At 53.6% G+C, this 17,001-nt stretch overlaps 4 protein-coding genes across 4 annotated transcripts; 3 read left to right on the forward strand and 1 right to left on the reverse strand.

The window, feature by feature from the left end:
• Positions 1-1,771: 1,771 nt before the first annotated feature.
• Positions 1,772-4,894, forward strand: BO82DRAFT_356541 (ATP-dependent Clp protease ATP-binding subunit). The gene has a single exon (XM_025635755.1). The coding sequence runs from the start codon at positions 1,902-1,904 to the stop codon at positions 4,686-4,688; it is 2,787 nt and encodes a 928-aa protein (XP_025489565.1). The 5' UTR covers positions 1,772-1,901; the 3' UTR covers positions 4,689-4,894.
• Positions 4,895-5,412: 518 nt separating this feature from the next.
• On the reverse strand, positions 5,413-7,196 carry BO82DRAFT_289184 (putative choline transport protein; the record flags this gene model as incomplete). Its single annotated transcript, XM_025631638.1, has 5 exons — positions 5,413-6,178; positions 6,232-6,724; positions 6,778-6,857; positions 6,912-6,958; positions 7,014-7,196. The coding sequence occupies 5 exons, from the start codon at positions 7,194-7,196 to the stop codon at positions 5,413-5,415; spliced, it is 1,569 nt and encodes a 522-aa protein (XP_025489566.1).
• A 3,411-nt stretch (positions 7,197-10,607) lies between these two features.
• On the forward strand, positions 10,608-12,174 carry BO82DRAFT_340672 (uncharacterized protein; the record flags this gene model as incomplete). The annotated part of the gene is made up of 3 exons (XM_025633520.1): positions 10,608-10,891; positions 10,986-11,267; positions 11,325-12,174. The coding sequence occupies exons 1-3, from the start codon at positions 10,800-10,802 to the stop codon at positions 12,172-12,174; spliced, it is 1,224 nt and encodes a 407-aa protein (XP_025489567.1). The 5' UTR covers positions 10,608-10,799.
• Positions 12,175-14,227: 2,053 nt separating this feature from the next.
• Positions 14,228-16,728, forward strand: BO82DRAFT_315430 (SDR family oxidoreductase/polysaccharide deacetylase family protein). The gene is made up of 6 exons (XM_025632538.1): positions 14,228-14,241; positions 14,395-14,622; positions 14,792-15,371; positions 15,430-15,719; positions 15,783-16,160; positions 16,232-16,728. Exons 2-6 carry the CDS (start codon positions 14,529-14,531, stop codon positions 16,687-16,689), a joined length of 1,800 nt encoding a protein of 599 aa, XP_025489568.1. The 5' UTR covers positions 14,228-14,241; positions 14,395-14,528; the 3' UTR covers positions 16,690-16,728.
• The last annotated feature ends 273 nt before the right edge of the window (positions 16,729-17,001 follow it).

Consider the following 17,001-nt stretch of genomic DNA (forward strand, 5'->3'; position numbering starts at 1 on the left):
CGAGTGAAACCGGGCAGATTGACCCGTGGATCGTCCCCCGATAGAGCTGGCCGGCGGCGGACTCGTACTACGAGCCTATTCTAATCCACTTTGTTTCCTGTGCTATTTTAATTAGCAGGTTAGTAAGACTTGAATATAACCTAGTTGCTCCATCATTTCATCTCAACGAAGACCGAACCATTTAGTGCAGCGAGTAGTGTATGCCTTTCTTCATCCAGTCCCTCTTGGCGCACTTCTAGTAGGATAGCTCAACGCAGTTCTTAGCGGTGGAAATTTGCCTGGCAGTTCTGAGTGAGTGCTGTTCGGTTAATCCCGCAGACGTCTCGAGGGGAGGAATGCGCGTGGGTGATAGCGATAATGGAATAATGCAAGGCATAAAGTCAATAATAATCCCGCATGCTTTCAAAGAGAAATGACTTCCTTTCCCCTCGGTATTGAAACTCTATGGCTTATCTGCCCTGGATTCGATTCGCCTGAAGCCCAGGTTCAGGGTTGAGCCACAAAGGCGCGCGGTGGCCATGGATGGATCATGCCCACTGCCCAGCCCGCCCGATCGCGGAGGTTCCCCGTTCCTGGCGCACGGTTGGTCATTCCCTGTTGGGCATCGTAGACTAGGTACTGTAGCCAGTGGGAAACTCCTCAGCCGCTCAGCGGCCAATCCCTGTGGCGGTCCAGTGGACACAAGGAGGAGGAGAGTCTAAGAGGCGGAGATGCCCACTCTTTGACGTCACGGGCTAAGGCCTGGAAACGGTCCTTCCATGGCTGTCTTCTCCATAGCCAGAAGCGGGGGGAGAGGGGGGGGGAATTGCAGTCAGTCTCAAGAAAGAGCGAAAGAGAAGAGACAAGGAAAAGTTGGACAATTAGGGGGAGGGTCTCAATGCCCCGCGAGAAGTGTCTCTGAGTAGTTTTTTTTTTTTTTCCTTTTTTTTTTCTTGCACAAGTTCTCAGAATCAATCACAGTATCGTGTAGAGTATGGGAGTGTTGTCGTGAGACTCCACCTAAGAATGAACGAGGTGGATAATCTTGCGCAAGGAAAATGCAGACTCTGTTGCTGTTGCTGCTAGCTGATGGCCGCCTTGCTAGCTAGTTGTCTTCGCTCGCGTATACTCTGGAAACATTTTTTTTTCTCATTTCATCGGACATGTATTTTCGGACTAACCTCGGATGTAAGCAAAGCATTCTTTGAAACTGGTAGTCAATGATGTGTCCGGCTTGACTCAGTAACTCTAATGTAGTTTAATCCCGGCCAGACCATACGTGACATGCCAATCACGATGACGGCTCTCCAACGTGGGGGGCGTTACTACTGTCTCGTGCGACAGACGGCTCATGATGCTGGTGGGGTTGATTGAGACTTGAGAGAGGTCCTGTCAGGTTCGAAACTATTGAGTAAGAGAATAGAAATAGAGACAAGGAGAAGTATCCGGAGAGGGAAGATGACTCCGTTGGTCTTTGTCATTGCCATCACTACATCACTAAATCACTAAGTGATCAGGGTCCAGATCACCTGATCCAGGTGGCCTGATGGCCTGATGGGCCAGGCTGGCAATCCAGGACCTTCCGGAGCCGGCACGTGACATCCAGCAGCAGCGAGCAAGGCCGCGGTGTTTCTGGAAGGCGGTGGAAGCGGGCCGTGTCGTCATGGCGGGAAGCCGGCGATGCCTGACCAGCTTCTATATCTTCACCTTCCGTGCCGACCCTCCATCGTGTCTGTCACTCGCCTTTTACAGATTCAAAGCAGAGAATACGACCACTAATACCTGCTATCGCTAATATCTGCCTTACGAGATATTTCTCCTCGTTATACCTCCTCCCTCCTCCCTCTGTACACCTACTCTCACCTACTACTACCACCACCTGATACCTCGTTTCCCGCACATCACAACCCCACTTTCACACCATGAACGGTGCTCAGTTTACAGACAAAGCCAACAAGGCTCTGCTGGACTCCAGCAGCCTGGCTGAACAATATTCACACTCACAGATTCTTCCCGTTCACCTTGCAGTCTCCCTCCTGAACCCCTCTCCAGATGAGTCCAAAGACCAACAAGCTACCGCCCATCCATCCCACGACACTGCCTCCGCTCCTCTCTTCCGTCAAGTCATCGAACGCGCCCACGGCGATCCCCAACTTCTCGAACGCTCCCTTATGAAGCTTCTTGTGCGCCTGCCCAGCCAAGACCCACCTCCAGAGACCGTCAGCGTCTCGCCCGCACTGGCCAAGGTCCTCCGTTCTGCTAGCGACTTGTCCAAGACCCAGAAGGATAGCTATGTCGCCATTGACCACCTCATCACCGCCTGCGCTCAAGACTCCCAAGTTCAGCGCGCTCTAGCAGACGCCAACATCCCTAATGTCAAGTTGATCGACAGTGCCGTACAACAGATCCGTGGCACGAAGCGAGTCGACTCCAAGACCGCAGACGCAGAAAGCGAAAATGAGAACCTGAAGAAATTCACCATCGATATGACCTCGCTGGCTCGAGAAGGAAAGATCGATCCCGTTATTGGCCGAGAGGAAGAGATCCGACGTGTCATCCGTATCCTTAGTCGGCGCACGAAGAACAATCCGGTGCTCATCGGTGAGCCTGGTGTTGGTAAGACCACCATCGTGGAAGGCCTGGCGCGTCGGATCGTCAATGCCGATGTTCCTGCCAACTTGGCCCAGTGCCGTTTGCTCTCCCTTGACGTCGGTTCTCTCGTTGCCGGCAGTAAGTACCGTGGTGAGTTCGAGGAGCGCATGAAGGGCGTTTTGAAGGAGATCGAAGAATCCAAGGACACTATCGTCTTGTTCGTCGACGAGATCCATCTCCTAATGGGCGCAGGTTCCAGTGGTGAGGGTGGCATGGACGCCGCCAACCTGCTCAAGCCCATGCTGGCTCGTGGTCAACTGCACTGCATCGGTGCTACCACATTGGGCGAATACAGAAAGTACATTGAGAAGGACCAGGCCTTCGAACGTCGGTTCCAGCAGGTCTTGGTCAAGGAGCCCACGGTTCCCGAAACCATCTCTATTTTGCGTGGCTTAAAGGAGAAGTACGAAGTGCACCACGGTGTCAACATTCTTGATGGCGCCATTGTTTCTGCAGCCGAACTTGCCGCTCGTTATCTCACAGCTCGTCGTCTTCCCGATTCGGCTGTCGATTTGATCGACGAGGCTGCTGCTGCTGTTCGGGTCACCCGTGAATCCGAGCCCGAAGCACTTGATAACCTTGAACGAAGACTCCGTCAGCTACAGATCGAAATTCACGCTCTCGAGCGCGAGAAAGACGATGCCTCCAAGGCTCGCCTGGAAGTGGCCAAGCAGGAGGCTGCTAATGTCGCAGAAGAGCTCCGTCCCTTGCGGGAGAAGTACGAAAGCGAGAAGCAGCGCAGCAAGGCTATCCAAGAAGCGAAGATGAAGCTCGACTCCCTCAAGGTCAAGCGTGACGAGGCCGAGCGCTCCGGTGATACCCAGACCGCCGCCGATTTGGAGTACTATGCCATTCCCGAGACCAAGCAACTCATCGAACGACTGGAAATCGACCGCGCTAAGGCCGACGAGGAGCGACGCACTCGCCAGGGCGATGCGGGCGAGGCTCTGCTGGCAGATGCCGTCGGCCCGGACCAGATCAACGAAATTGTGGCCCGCTGGACCGGTATCCCCGTCACTCGTCTCAAGACCACCGAAAAGGACAAGCTGCTGAACATGGAGAAGCATCTTGGCAAGGTGGTCGTCGGTCAGAAGGAGGCCGTGCAATCGGTCTCCAACGCTATCCGCCTACAACGATCTGGTCTGAGCAACCCTAATTCGCCGCCCAGCTTCCTCTTCTGTGGTCCTTCGGGAACGGGTAAGACGCTCCTCACCAAGGCCTTGGCGGAGTTCCTCTTTGATGATCCCAAGGCCATGATCCGGTTCGACATGTCCGAATACCAAGAACGGCACTCTCTGAGCCGCATGATTGGAGCACCCCCCGGATATGTCGGCCACGACGCTGGCGGTCAGCTTACCGAAAGCCTCCGTCGCCGGCCTTTCTCCATTCTACTGTTTGATGAAGTCGAGAAGGCTGCCAAGGAGGTTCTGACTGTCCTCCTTCAGCTCATGGATGATGGCCGTATCACCGACGGACAGGGCAGAATCGTCGACGCGAAGAACTGCATTGTGGTGATGACTTCCAACCTCGGAGCCGAGTTCCTCGCTCGCCCTGCCGCCAAGGACGGCCGCATCGAACCCGCCACGCGCGAGCTGGTCATGGGTGCCCTCCGCGACTACTTCTTGCCTGAATTCCTCAACCGCATCTCCAGCATCGTCATCTTCAACCGTCTCACTAGACGCGAAATCCGCAAGATCGTTGACCTCCGTCTCAGCGAGGTCCAGAAACGCCTCACTGACAACATGCGCAATGTGACCATCGAATGCACTGACGAAGTCAAGGACTATCTCGGCGAATCCGGTTACTCGCCTGCTTATGGTGCTCGTCCTCTGGGTCGCATCATCGAGCGCGAGGTCCTCAACCGCCTTGCTGTTCTCATCCTGCGTGGCAGTATCCGCGATGGCGAAGTAGCTCGCGTGGTTATGCGCGACGGTCGCATCGACGTCCTCCCCAACCATGGCACCGACAATGACGGCGATCAAGACATGGTTGACAGCGATGAGGATGCATTGGCTGAGATGGAAGATGGTAGTGGTGACATGGACTTGTATGAGTAACAGAAAATGGCTTGCAGTCGATGAAAGACGAATGGAGCCAAAAGCGACGAAGGGGTGTTGATATTGATTTGATCTACTTCCAGCTTTCTCTTTTCATGATTCATGAGATATGATTTGTTTTCTTTTCTTTGCTCGGGACATTTTGTTTTTAATATTTTTGTACAGGATTGTCTTACACGAGCATGTTTGAGTACATAATAGGATGGTTGTACAAACCAAGGTTTACTAGGCTCAACTAGCTAGTTTTGTGAATACAATTGAACTACCCAAAAGATCTTCCTCTTTTCTCTTATCTACCCCATAGACTTATCATGGCTTTTTCTTGGGTAATTAGGAGACCCCCAGCTGATTGGGCAGCACCAAAACGGACAGCCACACTATGCTCGGCCCTTATTTCTGCTTTTACATCATCGAGATATGATCGGCACTAAAAGCTCGAGTTTAGATATTTCGACAGAGATATATACTATATCCATATAGCAGTGCACTTGCGTATATACACTCAAGAAAACCCAGGCATATATCACCCGCGAACTCCGGTATTTTCGATATCTAGAAGAGCAAGCATACGTCAAGACGAGGAACAAAGCACTAGAAGAAACCTATGTACATGAAAACTCGTACCATGAACCAAGGTATAGAACCAATTTCAGAGCGCACGAACCCAGACAGCGATTAACTTAATCATTAAGGGAGGGGGATGAAGGGGGCCAGGGAAACTGAACTACGAATCCGCCACGCCTTCGACGACGACCTTGTCGGAGACCGGCACCTCCTTGGGGCCGGTGTAATCCTTCCGCTTGACGAGCCACCACGCGGTGACGAACAGGGTCAGGCCGCCGGTCATCAGGCTGGCGTAGTTCATGGCCTGGGCGTCGGTGGGCAGCGCATAGGGGAAGCAGAAGATGACGACAAAGGCGAGGATGTAGACGCAGCTCAGGGCGTTGACGACGTAGCCGAGCGGGCCGGGCATCCAGAAGTGGCCGGGGGCGAAGGAGGCGCGGCGCGTGAGCAGGTGCGGGAAGATGGCGGCGAAGTAGGAGAGGCTGGAGAGCTGGACGAAGCAGCCCACGAAGGCGTTGAAGGCCGTCGTCGACCCGACGTAGATGCACGCCAGCACCGTGACCATGCCGCCGCACACGAGCGTCGCGTTGAACGGGTTGTGCATGCGCGTGTTGATGTGGCCCAGCCAGCTGTGGAAGGGCGTCGCTTGGTCCCGCGAGATCGTCCACAGCGTGCGGCCGGCTGTAATGTAACATCCGGCGCAGGTGATCACCGTCGGGAGGAAGGCGACGATCAGCAGGCCCAATGCCCCGCCGCGGGTGCCGGTCGCTTGGTAGTAGATCTCGGCCAGGGGGAAGCCGTAGACGCTGTTGAGCACGGCGGAGAGGTCGGTGATGCTGTAGAAGAGCGCGATCATGTACACGATGCCCGTGAGGAAGCCGACGGTCATTTGCGCGAGGACGGCCTTCGGGATGTTGCGGCTTGGTCTGGAAGGTGAGGTTAGGGTTGGGACTGTTGCAGGAACTAGGGGGCGGCTTACTGGGGAATCTCCTCGGCGAGGTGAGATGAGCAGTCCGGTGTGCCAACGCTGTACGCGCCGTTGAGCATGCCTGCCACGAAGACAAAGCCTTGGCTGGAGTAGCCGGTGTCGTTTTGCCAGGAGCTCCAGACCTCCTTGCTGGCTGCGTAGCCGGTGCCGTTGATGTGCGGCATCACGGCACAGACAACGATGGTGATGAACACACCGGCAAGGATGAAGAACAGGCCGAGATTGCCGATGTGAGGAAGCCACCGATTCATGAAGAGCACAATACAGCAGCACATCCAGGTGCAGATGACGAAGCTCACGAAGATATGCCAGGACTGAGGCACAAAGCCAGGGTGCATGAGGGCGTACATCGACACTGTTTGCTGTCCAAGGATAGCTGACATCGAGGCTGCGCCTAGGATCCATGCCAGCGAGTTCCAGAGCCCGGCAAAGAACCCGCACACCCGTCCGTATCTGCCCGCAGTGACGGTAGCCCAGTGGTAGACTGGGATAGACGTTAGAGAGAGGGGTATCCCACAAGAGTCAAGATCTACCTACCTCCACTGGCAGATGGCATACCAGATGCCAGTTCTGCAATCGAGGCTGCAACTAACCAGTAGCATACAGACACGGCGATACTGGGATCATGTTAGCACACTTTACCCGTGATTGAGGGAAGACGAGGGCCGTACAATTCATATATCACACCTGACGGGCCTCCATTGCTTAAGGCCGTGGTCTGGATACCGTCAGTCCAATCTCCTAGCACTGACGGAAGACTATTCGTAGCATACCACACTGCCACCCTGGGCAATCCATGTGTTTCCGGTCGTGACAGCCACGGCACAGATGCTTAACAGGCTGAAATTGCGGTCGACTTCCTGACGGTGGCCCGAAACATTGACTACCTCCACAGATGATCCATCCTCCCCTGCATCAATGGGGTCTAACTTCTCTGCTATCTTCTCTGTCGTCATGTCGGGGTCGGACTCGGCGGGGATAGTGATATGGTTCGTGGAAGGTGAATCAACGACGAATGGGGGCAAAGATTCGTCAGGACGCTTAATAGGGCGGCAGCTGCAGCTGCTGGTTAAGTCGTATGAAGGCTCTTGTAGTTTATCGCTGATCTGTGTGGCTTGTGTGTGATTGACAAAATGACGAGATAGTCGAGGTCAGGGCTGGCCGAAGAATCACAGGTTGAAAACGATCATTGCCTCTTTCTCCCAGTTCTGTAGCGGCGAGAGAGCACAGGGACACAAGAAGAAGAGCCAGAGGGCACTGTGGGCGAGGACGAGAGCTTATAGAGGCGAGCGAGGGAGGGATGAATGAGAGATGTACTCCCTCCGTATACTCCAAGTGATCAGAGCTGGTGGGGCCAGCACAGCGTGGGAAGGGCCGTTATCGCCCAATCACGGGACATTCTGGCTGATGTAAGGCTCCGATTGGCGGAGAGGCAGGAAAGGCGTGAAGAACGACTAGTCCCAAAGGGGGAGCTTCAGCAGATACACTCTCTGGGAGTCTTTGCCTCTTTGCCCACTTTTTCCCTTCTGCCTTCAACTTGCGAGGTTGGTTTTAGGTATGTGTCCTCCCTGTCTATCATCGGCAACTAGACGGACGGAGGAGGGTCTGGTCTGCATGGTTTTCAACTCTTTACATGCTTGTTTGCTCCACATATGGGGTCTATTGACACATCAGAACTCATTCCTCAATCCGGGGAAGCTGGGGAAGTTAACGACCATCGACATGCTGGATGGCCTTACCTACGTAGTACTTCATCATCCAGAATGGCCAACTCAGGTACAACAGTTTGACCGATTTTGAGCTTGCGCTGATAAGAGCTTGTTGGGGGTAAAGATAACTGGGTCTGTGTGGCCCGTGTTGAGGGAGAGTGGGAGAGAGAAAGAGCGAGAGAAGTCGAGCCTAGAGGCAGCGAAGCACGCACCGATTTATGTATGCTTTTTTTTCACGCTTATCGTCTTTTGAGAGGCCTCAACACATTGATAGCATGAGTTCTGTACATTCAACTGCAAGCATGAATGAATTGCACTAGAGTACAGCGGCGTCCTCTATGCATTAGCTATTGATGCCTTATCAAGCGGGCAGCGACCGCCACCGGACGCCAAGAAGCCGGGGTTTTTCCAGAGCCGAGGCCGATCGATTACTTGGTTGACTTGATTTACTTGGTTACTCCCGTACTTCCTTCAGCCTTCTTCCATTATCAATCCCCATTATTCACTGATAAGTTAGAGTCGACCTGACTCTCCCCATCCATTTACTTGAGATAGGAACACGGACTTATGCCTATGTATCACCTAGTGCCGTTTTCCTACAGTCAAGGTGCTGCTGAGTCTACCTGCACCCTCCAATTCCTAGCTCCGAGCAACAGTGTCCAATTGAGCAATTGACTCAGCCCACTGAAAGGAGAGAGAATTGGCATGCTGATACAGAGTATTTACAGTAGTGGCATCACTTACTGCCTGCTCCACTCACTTCGGAACTCTCAAGTATTCGAACGATGGATTCGACTAGTGTTTTTTCTCCAAATACCTGCCCCATTTCTAATCCCTGCAATGCCGGGTTCTGGCGGCAAAATCCCACCCTTGGGCTGACACAAGTTGGCTTCAATGACACCACTGGTGTCGCATGTCTTACTCAAGGAGCCTTTATATTCTCTCGCTCTTGACAGTTTGCAAGATTGCCAGGAAAGATACAAACGAGATATGCAAACGAGCACGTCAACGCGGACATGACCAGAACGAGTGACGGCTATAGTCCTCCGGGTGTCCTAGTAATTGAGCCCCCGAGACCGAACAATCCTCCTGTTCCAGAACACGGACCATTATGCTTCCAGGCCGTGGATTGGTGAAACAAGTTCAATGGGCATTCGTTCTCCAGCCCACCAACGAGGAGTCAAGATCGAGATGGCACGAGCTTAGCGGCGGATTCTCGAAGCTAAACGTGCAGGTGTAGACTATTTCCGGACCGTCGTACATCCCTGCTAGTCCACCTCAGTAGGCGAGAAAAATTTTCATCGATTTTTCCCATCACTGACTGATTCAGCACACGAGGGCGAGGTGCAAGCACCGAAGTCACTTGCGGATCTGCAGAATACTTTCCAACTACCCTACGATCGCAATAATGAACCCTTCCCCGTTTGCCTACTCTCGATTCGAGGCGTCGTAGTCCGATCGGGTGGGGAGTCTTTGCATCGGATGGACGGATTGAACTGGCTCCAGCTTGATTGAGTTTCTGGTAACAAAAGTATTGACTAGTTCTACAATGTTACATGCACCCTTGGGAAGCAGAACGAGGAGCTCCACCTGCAACAGTGATGTCGCTTAAGGGCATACCGGTACTTACGCACATGCAGCAGGGGTGCACCTTAGTGTCGTTTATAGTAATGAACGGTGGGTGGAAGCCACGCCCCATTTCCGTATATTGTCTCGGGAGACAATTCCCTCCCCCCTATATTGCACCAGACGCTGCTGGGTTTGGAATTAATCAATTGGCCTTCACCATGGATTTCAAGGGCTCGAAGACCAAACACTCCACTGGCTGAGTGGCCATAACATGGAGACTTCGCTTGAGTGAAGGATCGACTTGGACTGGGGCATTACGCCACCCAGGTGCAAACCCCCCTGCCAGCTGGAGACGATTTCCCCCGACGGTAACGTGCGATAACGCTAAGTTTTCGCCGGCCGGTGCTTAAGTGTTCTGGTCTACGACTAACTTTATGCCAGGTCTTTCGCATACAAGACCCAAAATGGGAAAATTTGGCTCCAACGAAGAGAGTTCGACTTCGACCGAGTCCAGCTGGTGGTGCATGAATTGAATTAAATGGCTTTCGGCCAAGTGGAGATTAGAATACAAATTAAGTTGCAACTAGCCGGCATTAAGGGACCCACCTCCCCAAAGTCAAAGAAAGTGCGGTCCATCCATTGACGCAGTACAGTTTGTACACATACGCGTGCATCTGCTAGGTGCATTCCTTGTGGGACGTCGGTGCAGTCGGTGGAGTGATGGCTGATCTTTTCCGCTCAAAGTCCCGCCTCTCCCGGTCTCCCCATACATGATCCAGATAGGCCTAGCAAGTTACACACAAGTCTACTCTGGATCACGGACTCGTCATGGCTCCGATGACGATGAAGCTGGTAAAGTAAGCAGCCAACCGTGGTGCGGTGTCTGTACCTGGAATGTACCCTTGGCTCATCCTTGCATGCATTTCGCTGGCCATTCAATCACCGACCCCCGGCTGATTGATCCGGCCTAGCCTGAAGATCATGCCTGTTGTTCGCCCACTTCCTCCTCTTGATCATTATCTTCTCAGTCCATAATCTCTCTACGCACGCAGCCATCAAGCTAGCCGGGATCATACATCCTGGTTCGCCGTTTTTGATTGCTTGACCAAGTGTGGACGCCTTTCTCCCCTGGCCGGCGTGCCGGTACCCAACCTTATCTTAGCAAAGATGTGAGTGCACCTCACTTATATTACCCTGACTCTTGTCCGGTGTTGGTCCCTTGCAGGAAAGGATCTCGATTGACCGGTCACCTCGTGGCTTTCCAGGTTGCATTCCAGCACGATGTCCAGTCTCAGCCCCGCTTTCGCACGCAATTTTGCACGGGAAACATGGACGCTCTATGGTGTCGGGGTGCTGGGTGCTGTACTGAGATTGTGAGTAGTAGTCTTCCACTTGTTGCATTTTGAAGACATATCTCGTCTTCGTCTTCAAGTGCGGTGCTGACCATGGCCTCTTGGTGGAGTGTAGCATCGCACGAATACGTCGGTTGGGGGTCACCAATCTCCAGGCGGACGATTATCTGATGATGTTCGCTGTCGTTTGGTACACGCTTCTTTGTGTTGCTCTCAATCAAGTTGCTTCAGGCGGGGGCTCCAATCTGATGAGCGAGGATGACATCAAAGCATTAACACCCACCATCAAAGCTGATCGCATCCGCGGAAGTAAATGGGTTTTTGTGTCGGAGCACTGCTTCCTCCTTGCCATCTGGGCGATGAAGGCCTGCATGCTGGTGATTTATGCTCGCATCACGTATGATCATCAATGACTTGTGACTGTGCTGGATGCTGACTCTTGGGTATGTTATAGGGAGGGACTGCGCCAAAGAAAATGGGTCAATTACCTCTCCATCTACGTTGCCCTTGGATTCGTGGCAACCGAACTGTCCCTGTTCCTCATCTGTCGACCTATCCACAATTACTGGGCTGTGCCGACTTCGTACGGCAAGTCAATCTTCTGCAAAAATGGCTTGTATACGCCTCTTGCTGACTGCGCGATAGAGCAATGTTCGACATATCAGTACTATGAGATCGTCCAAGGCGTTATCTCCATCTCCGCGGATGTGTTCATGCTTCTCATTGGAATCCCCCTCTTGGTCCAAGTGCGCGTCCCTTTGAAGCAAAAGTTGATCCTCATGCTCTTATTCGGCATGGGTATCTTCGTCATCGTCGCGGCCCTCCTGAACAAACTCTACTGTTTGGTACCATCGCTCATCTCTTACGTTTACATGAACTGGTATTTCCGTGAAGCAACCGTCGCCATTCTGGTTACCAACCTTCCCTTGGTGTGGTCTCTCCTCCGTGATGTGTTCCCTGCCCTCAAGAGCTGGACTGGAGGGTCCCACCGAGGAACGGACCGCTATCGAACAGGCCCATACGCGCCGAAGGGGTCTGCGTACCAACACTACGGGCCTCACAGTCAGTTGCGGTCCGGAGACTTCAGCATGCGCACCTATAACCAGAGCACTGTTGTGGCTCCCAGCAAGGCTGTGTCGGATGTTAGCACGGAACCGCTTGATGAGCGCGAGCCCAGTGACGACGGCTCAGAGCGAGCCCTCCGCATTCGACAGGACGTCACAGTCACTGTGGAGCGGGAAACACGACCGCCCGAGTACTGGGATTCTCGGGCCGCGGGGGCAAACCAACATCCAGAGTCTTAAGTGGCTCGATCTTCTACACTCACTTCACTTCCATCTTCTATCTTCGATTCTCTATAACTTCTTACCAGTATTTCTACTACCCCACCTTCGTTCCACTCCTTTCACACCCTCCTTGACTTCTTTCCCTTCTGTGCTTGATCTTGATTACACATATGGCATGATCTGCCCGCGACGCCTGATTGGCAACCAAACTTTGTATATATAGAAATTGCTCGGCACCCCATCGTTGATCAGCATGATAGGTGGGTGGGGAATTCGTCCCGCAGCCGAGTGATCATGACGAGCATTGGTCTGGGCGACCAGGTATACCACGGATAGACAAAATACGAACGGATCCCAATGGACAGAGATACGAGTAGCACCAGGACCATGGGTACTCACTCATTTGATACGAAGTCCAATGTTCGGTTCCAGCTACACATGCTGTCTTAAAATCACGTGAGTAGCCCGATCAGATCTTTCGTTTTGTTTGCTGGAACGTGACAGACAGACAGAGTGGGATGCGTCGGTACGTAAAACACACTTAGCTCTGAAAGGTATCCATTCATCCATCCGTCAACCCCGGGCTTTTGAGTCTTGTGGGCAATACAGACAGTGCGGCCCGGCGCCGCCACGGGGGCCAAGACCCTGTCTTGTACTGCGCTGTATGAAGTAGTACTGTGGACAGCTTAATAGGGTACGGGAAACCCCGGCCCCGGGAAAATACCTCTCGCGGTACGGTCTCCGTACTCGTCACCCTCACCCGATGGGGCAATATCCACGGGGCGATACTGATTTATCGTTTAAATTAAATTCTCTTCGCCAGCCAGGAAGAAGGCCAAGGTGCGTGTGCTGCTCCAATAAATTGTGGCAGATTTTTCGTTTTTCCCTCGCAAATGGAGGGGGAAAAGAGGGGGAGGGGGAAAAGAAAACTGAGTGAGCAGGTCCAGGCCAGCGCCAGGCACCAGGGGCAACCACAGTTCAAGGTTCAATCATCCATCCCCCCGGCTCCGGACAATTGCAGTGCGACTCTTCGGGCCTATGCTTGACGGGGAATTCTCCGTTTCTCAATGCATACTTTCGGAAATACGGATGGTCGAAAGCCAATGCCTCCAACCTTTCCGCCTTGGGGGTTCTCGCACGAAGGCTTATATCGCTGATCAACTGCCAATATGTGGCTATCCTCGCTGCACAGACTTGGACCGTACCAAACTTTGCTGTCGTTCGAAGTCAGTCGGCACCAGTCTTCGCGCGATTGGCCCCTTGCGTGTTTTGAGTCAATTTGGGTCGGTCCCGTATAGACTGCGTAGCTTGGGATACGATGGAAGGATCTCATCGCCGGATGTCGGCACTACTGAATACCTTACCTTCGCGATCGTCGGCTAGCTTGGTCCTGTACAGCATACGGTGCTTACCCAAGAATTTGCCGACTCTCGTCCCTGAAAGTGAAAGGCTGATCTAGCGTTGGGATTTTTTACATACTCCGTACAGGCTGAAGTTTCCTTCTGAACCGACCTTCGGGCTAGCAGCATCGCTGGATCTGGCCGGGTCTCTGGACTAACTTCCTGGGTACACCTCCTGTTCAACGACCACGCAACATTTCCGCCCACAGCCACATACGAGGAGGATTTCGACGGACTAGATCCTTCGCGAGGCTAGGGCAGGATCCATTGCACAGGGACGGGGGGGTAAAAGGGCGAGATGCCTCTCGCTCGTTTGGATGCTCGGCTCAGTAACACCGTTTTCGTTGTCATCCTCCGCGCCTAGTATCGTTGGGTTGTTGAAGTAATGGCACTAAGAAGGCCGGCGTCTGCATGCATGCAGGGGGTCAATATCGGTGATTTTAAGGGGAGGGGAGGGGCATTGTTATCGAGGCCTGGTTGTAGGCCCTTGAGAACTCATTAGTGTTCGGTTGTCGTAATCCCGATCGCAACGGAGGGGAGGGGAGGAGGCACGTGATGCGCATCTCGGATAGCATAGAGGTTGAAAGGTGAAAGGTGAACGTTGTTTGTCTACATCATGAACAATTCTTGGGTTGGTCTACTGAGTTGGCTTACCATTTTGTGGTACGAAGATCCACTATATCGGGTGCGTCTCACGTCCTCTTTTGCACCCCTGCAGCCAGCCCTATGCCCTGCAGGACAGCAGTTTGCACTGTAAGCGCTTGTGCATATCTGATCTTCCAGATAGACGCTGCATCTGGAGGACACTGGTACTTCTTGATTGGCTGACCACCTGTAGTAAGATTAAGTTGCTTATCATCAACGCTAGGCTCGTCGTCGCAACGGCTTGTCCTCTCTCGGTTACTACTATAGGGGATCAGTCTTATCCGCTCCCACACCCGATTAGAGCATCAGCATAGCCATAGCTCCCCTATGTCTTCCTCTTTCTTGGGGCTGAACGGGCTCCATGTCCTCGTTACGGGAGCTGCGGGTGGCATTGGTCGACGAGCCGTGCAGGAGTTTCTGGGTAAGTGAGAGAGACGTTTTGTTTTCTTCAACCATTACTCCCGGGGGCTCATGATATAAGCTTAGGCTTGTGCGTTGAGAGCCTGATTGCCATGCATACATAAGCTGTCTGCAGATATGTCGTGCATGGGAGTTGTCCTGCTATGGAATGGTGCTTACGAAACATATAGACCAAGGATGCAAAGTCACTGCACTAGATCTTAAGCCTTTAGAGCTTGCCCACGCACCAGCTGACGTCTACGCACGACTTCACATTCTCCGAGGCGATATCGCCGACGAGGAGTCTATTCGCTCGAGCGTGTCGCAGGCCAGCAAGCGCTTCGGGCCGATCAACATCCTCATCGCCAACGCCGGCATCACCGATGAGAGCAAGGACTACCCGATCTGGGAGCTTCCCTTGGAAGCCTGGGAAAGGACATATCGCGTCAATGTGCGCGGAACCTTTCTCACCATCAAACATTTTCTTCGATCCGCACAGCTGTCACAGCAGACGCTGGGCAGGGAGTTGGACAACCTGGCCATTGTCGTGACAGGCAGTGAGACGGGCAAGTTTGGTCAAGAGGGACACGCCGAGTATGCCTCTGGGAAGGCGGGCTTGCAGTATGGTTTGGTAAAGAGCGTGAAGAATGAGATTGTTCGGCTCAATAGCCAGGCGAGAATCAACGCTGTTGCTCCGGGGTGGGTAGACACGCCCATGATCGAAGGTCGGCTGGATGATCCGAAGGAGATGTGGGCGGAGGCTCAGGCAACGTGAGCTTAACCACTCCCTGTGCGTGGAGCTCAAGGATGTCGCTGACTTATGTGATAGCGTGCCATTGAGGAGGGTTGCTAAACCTGAGGATGTGGCTCGTACCATGGCTTTTCTGGCCTCCCATCGCGCAGCTGGGCATATCTCAGGACAGTGCTTAAGTGTCGACGGTGGCATGGAGGGGCGTCTGGTTTGGAAAGAAAGCGATGAGCCGAAGAAGCTGACGGCTGAAAGTACGGTGCTTTCGATCGCCTCGTCCATCCCACCAGCCTTGACCAAGCCGAAGCGGAACAAGATTCGCATTGCCGTATCCATCGATTTGGATGCGGTCTCTGGATGGCTAGGAACGGGTTCGTGGCTTCCATCTCCTAGGTTGTGTTGCAAACTAATCCTTTCCTCTTCGCACACTACAGGGCAACATCCAGACAACATTCTAGCCGATTACTCGGCCGGGTTCTTCGCAGCCCGAGTCGGTGTTCCGCGACTTATACGCATGCTCAAGAAGCTCAACCTTGCGGACCGCTGCACGTGGTTCATCCCCGGCCACTCCGCGGAGAGTTTCCCCAACGAGGTCCGGCAGGTGGTCGAGTCGGGCTGCGAGATCGGTCTGCATGGCTACGCCCATGAGGGCGCCTACCAGCTCACCGTCGAGCAAGAGCGAGACGTCCTGGTCAAATGCATCGAAATCGCCACCAAGCTCACCGGCAAGAAACCCGTCGGGTATCGGGCGCCCCTGTACCAGCTGCGCGAGTCGACGATGGATCTTCTCGAGGAATTTGGCTTCGAATACGGTCTGTTCGTCACCGTCCGGTTCGCGTACGTCTTTGAAAAAATGCTGACCTCGTTGTTGATACACAAACAGATGCCTCCCTGACCGACCACGATTGCCATCCGTTCTTCGCCCCGCGTCGTCCTCCCCTCGAGCCCATCAACTTCGCCCGCCCCGCCTCGACCTGGATGCACCCGATCCCGCAGACCACCGCGGACCGTCGGCCGCTCGTCTGCGTCCCCTGCAATTGGTACATGGAGGACATGACCCCGATGCAGTTCCTGCCGCACGCGCCCAACTCGCACGGCTACACGGACGTGCGGGTAATCGAGAACCTGTGGAAGGACCGCTTCCTGTGGATCCGCGAGAACGAGGAGGAGCCCATCTTCCCGGTGCTGATGCATCCGGACACGAGCGGGATGGCGCATGTCATTGGGATGTTGGAGCGGCTGCTGCGCTGGCTGCAGGGGTGGGGGGAGGAGGTGGAGTTCTGTCAGACCGGGGAGATTGCCCGGTGGTATCGGGATAAAGAGATGAAAGCATCCTTTTGACCGTCTGTTAAGACGCCCTGTTGAGAGACACTTGCGGTCGAGTATAGTATCCGTCAAAGCAAGTTGTTGGAGATCATGCTCACCCCAGTAGACGTGCTGCATGTCCAGGATTGTGGTCCATTTTCGGTCTTTCTCAAACGCGTGTCTCGAATACACACGCAGAGCACATATTCGTCTTTGTATTCGAAGCCCGGGATTGAATAGAGCCGATCCTCGACAGCATCAACGCTCAGGTAGGGTCTCAGCGCTACCTATAGTTTAGTAAGAGTCACAGTTATACTCCGCACCCCAAAAGGGCAACCACGAATCTCA

Source organism: Aspergillus uvarum (assembly GCF_003184745.1).
Source record: "Aspergillus uvarum CBS 121591 unplaced genomic scaffold BO82scaffold_47, whole genome shotgun sequence".
Lineage (NCBI taxonomy): Eukaryota > Fungi > Ascomycota > Eurotiomycetes > Eurotiales > Aspergillaceae > Aspergillus > Aspergillus uvarum.

Excerpts from the sequence above, each read along its gene's own strand:
- BO82DRAFT_356541 (XM_025635755.1), top strand. The coding sequence starts at position 1,902 with ATGAACGGTGCTCAGTTTACAGACAAAGCCAACAAGGCTCTGCTGGAC.
- BO82DRAFT_315430 (XM_025632538.1), top strand. The coding sequence starts at position 14,529 with ATGTCTTCCTCTTTCTTGGGGCTGAACGGGCTCCATGTCCTCGTTACG. Across the intron at positions 15,372-15,429 it reads TGGGCGGAGGCTCAGGCAAC|CGTGCCATTGAGGAGGGTTG; the intron begins GTGAGCTTAACC and ends CTTATGTGATAG. Across the intron at positions 15,720-15,782 it reads CTCTGGATGGCTAGGAACGG|GGCAACATCCAGACAACATT; the intron begins GTTCGTGGCTTC and ends CGCACACTACAG.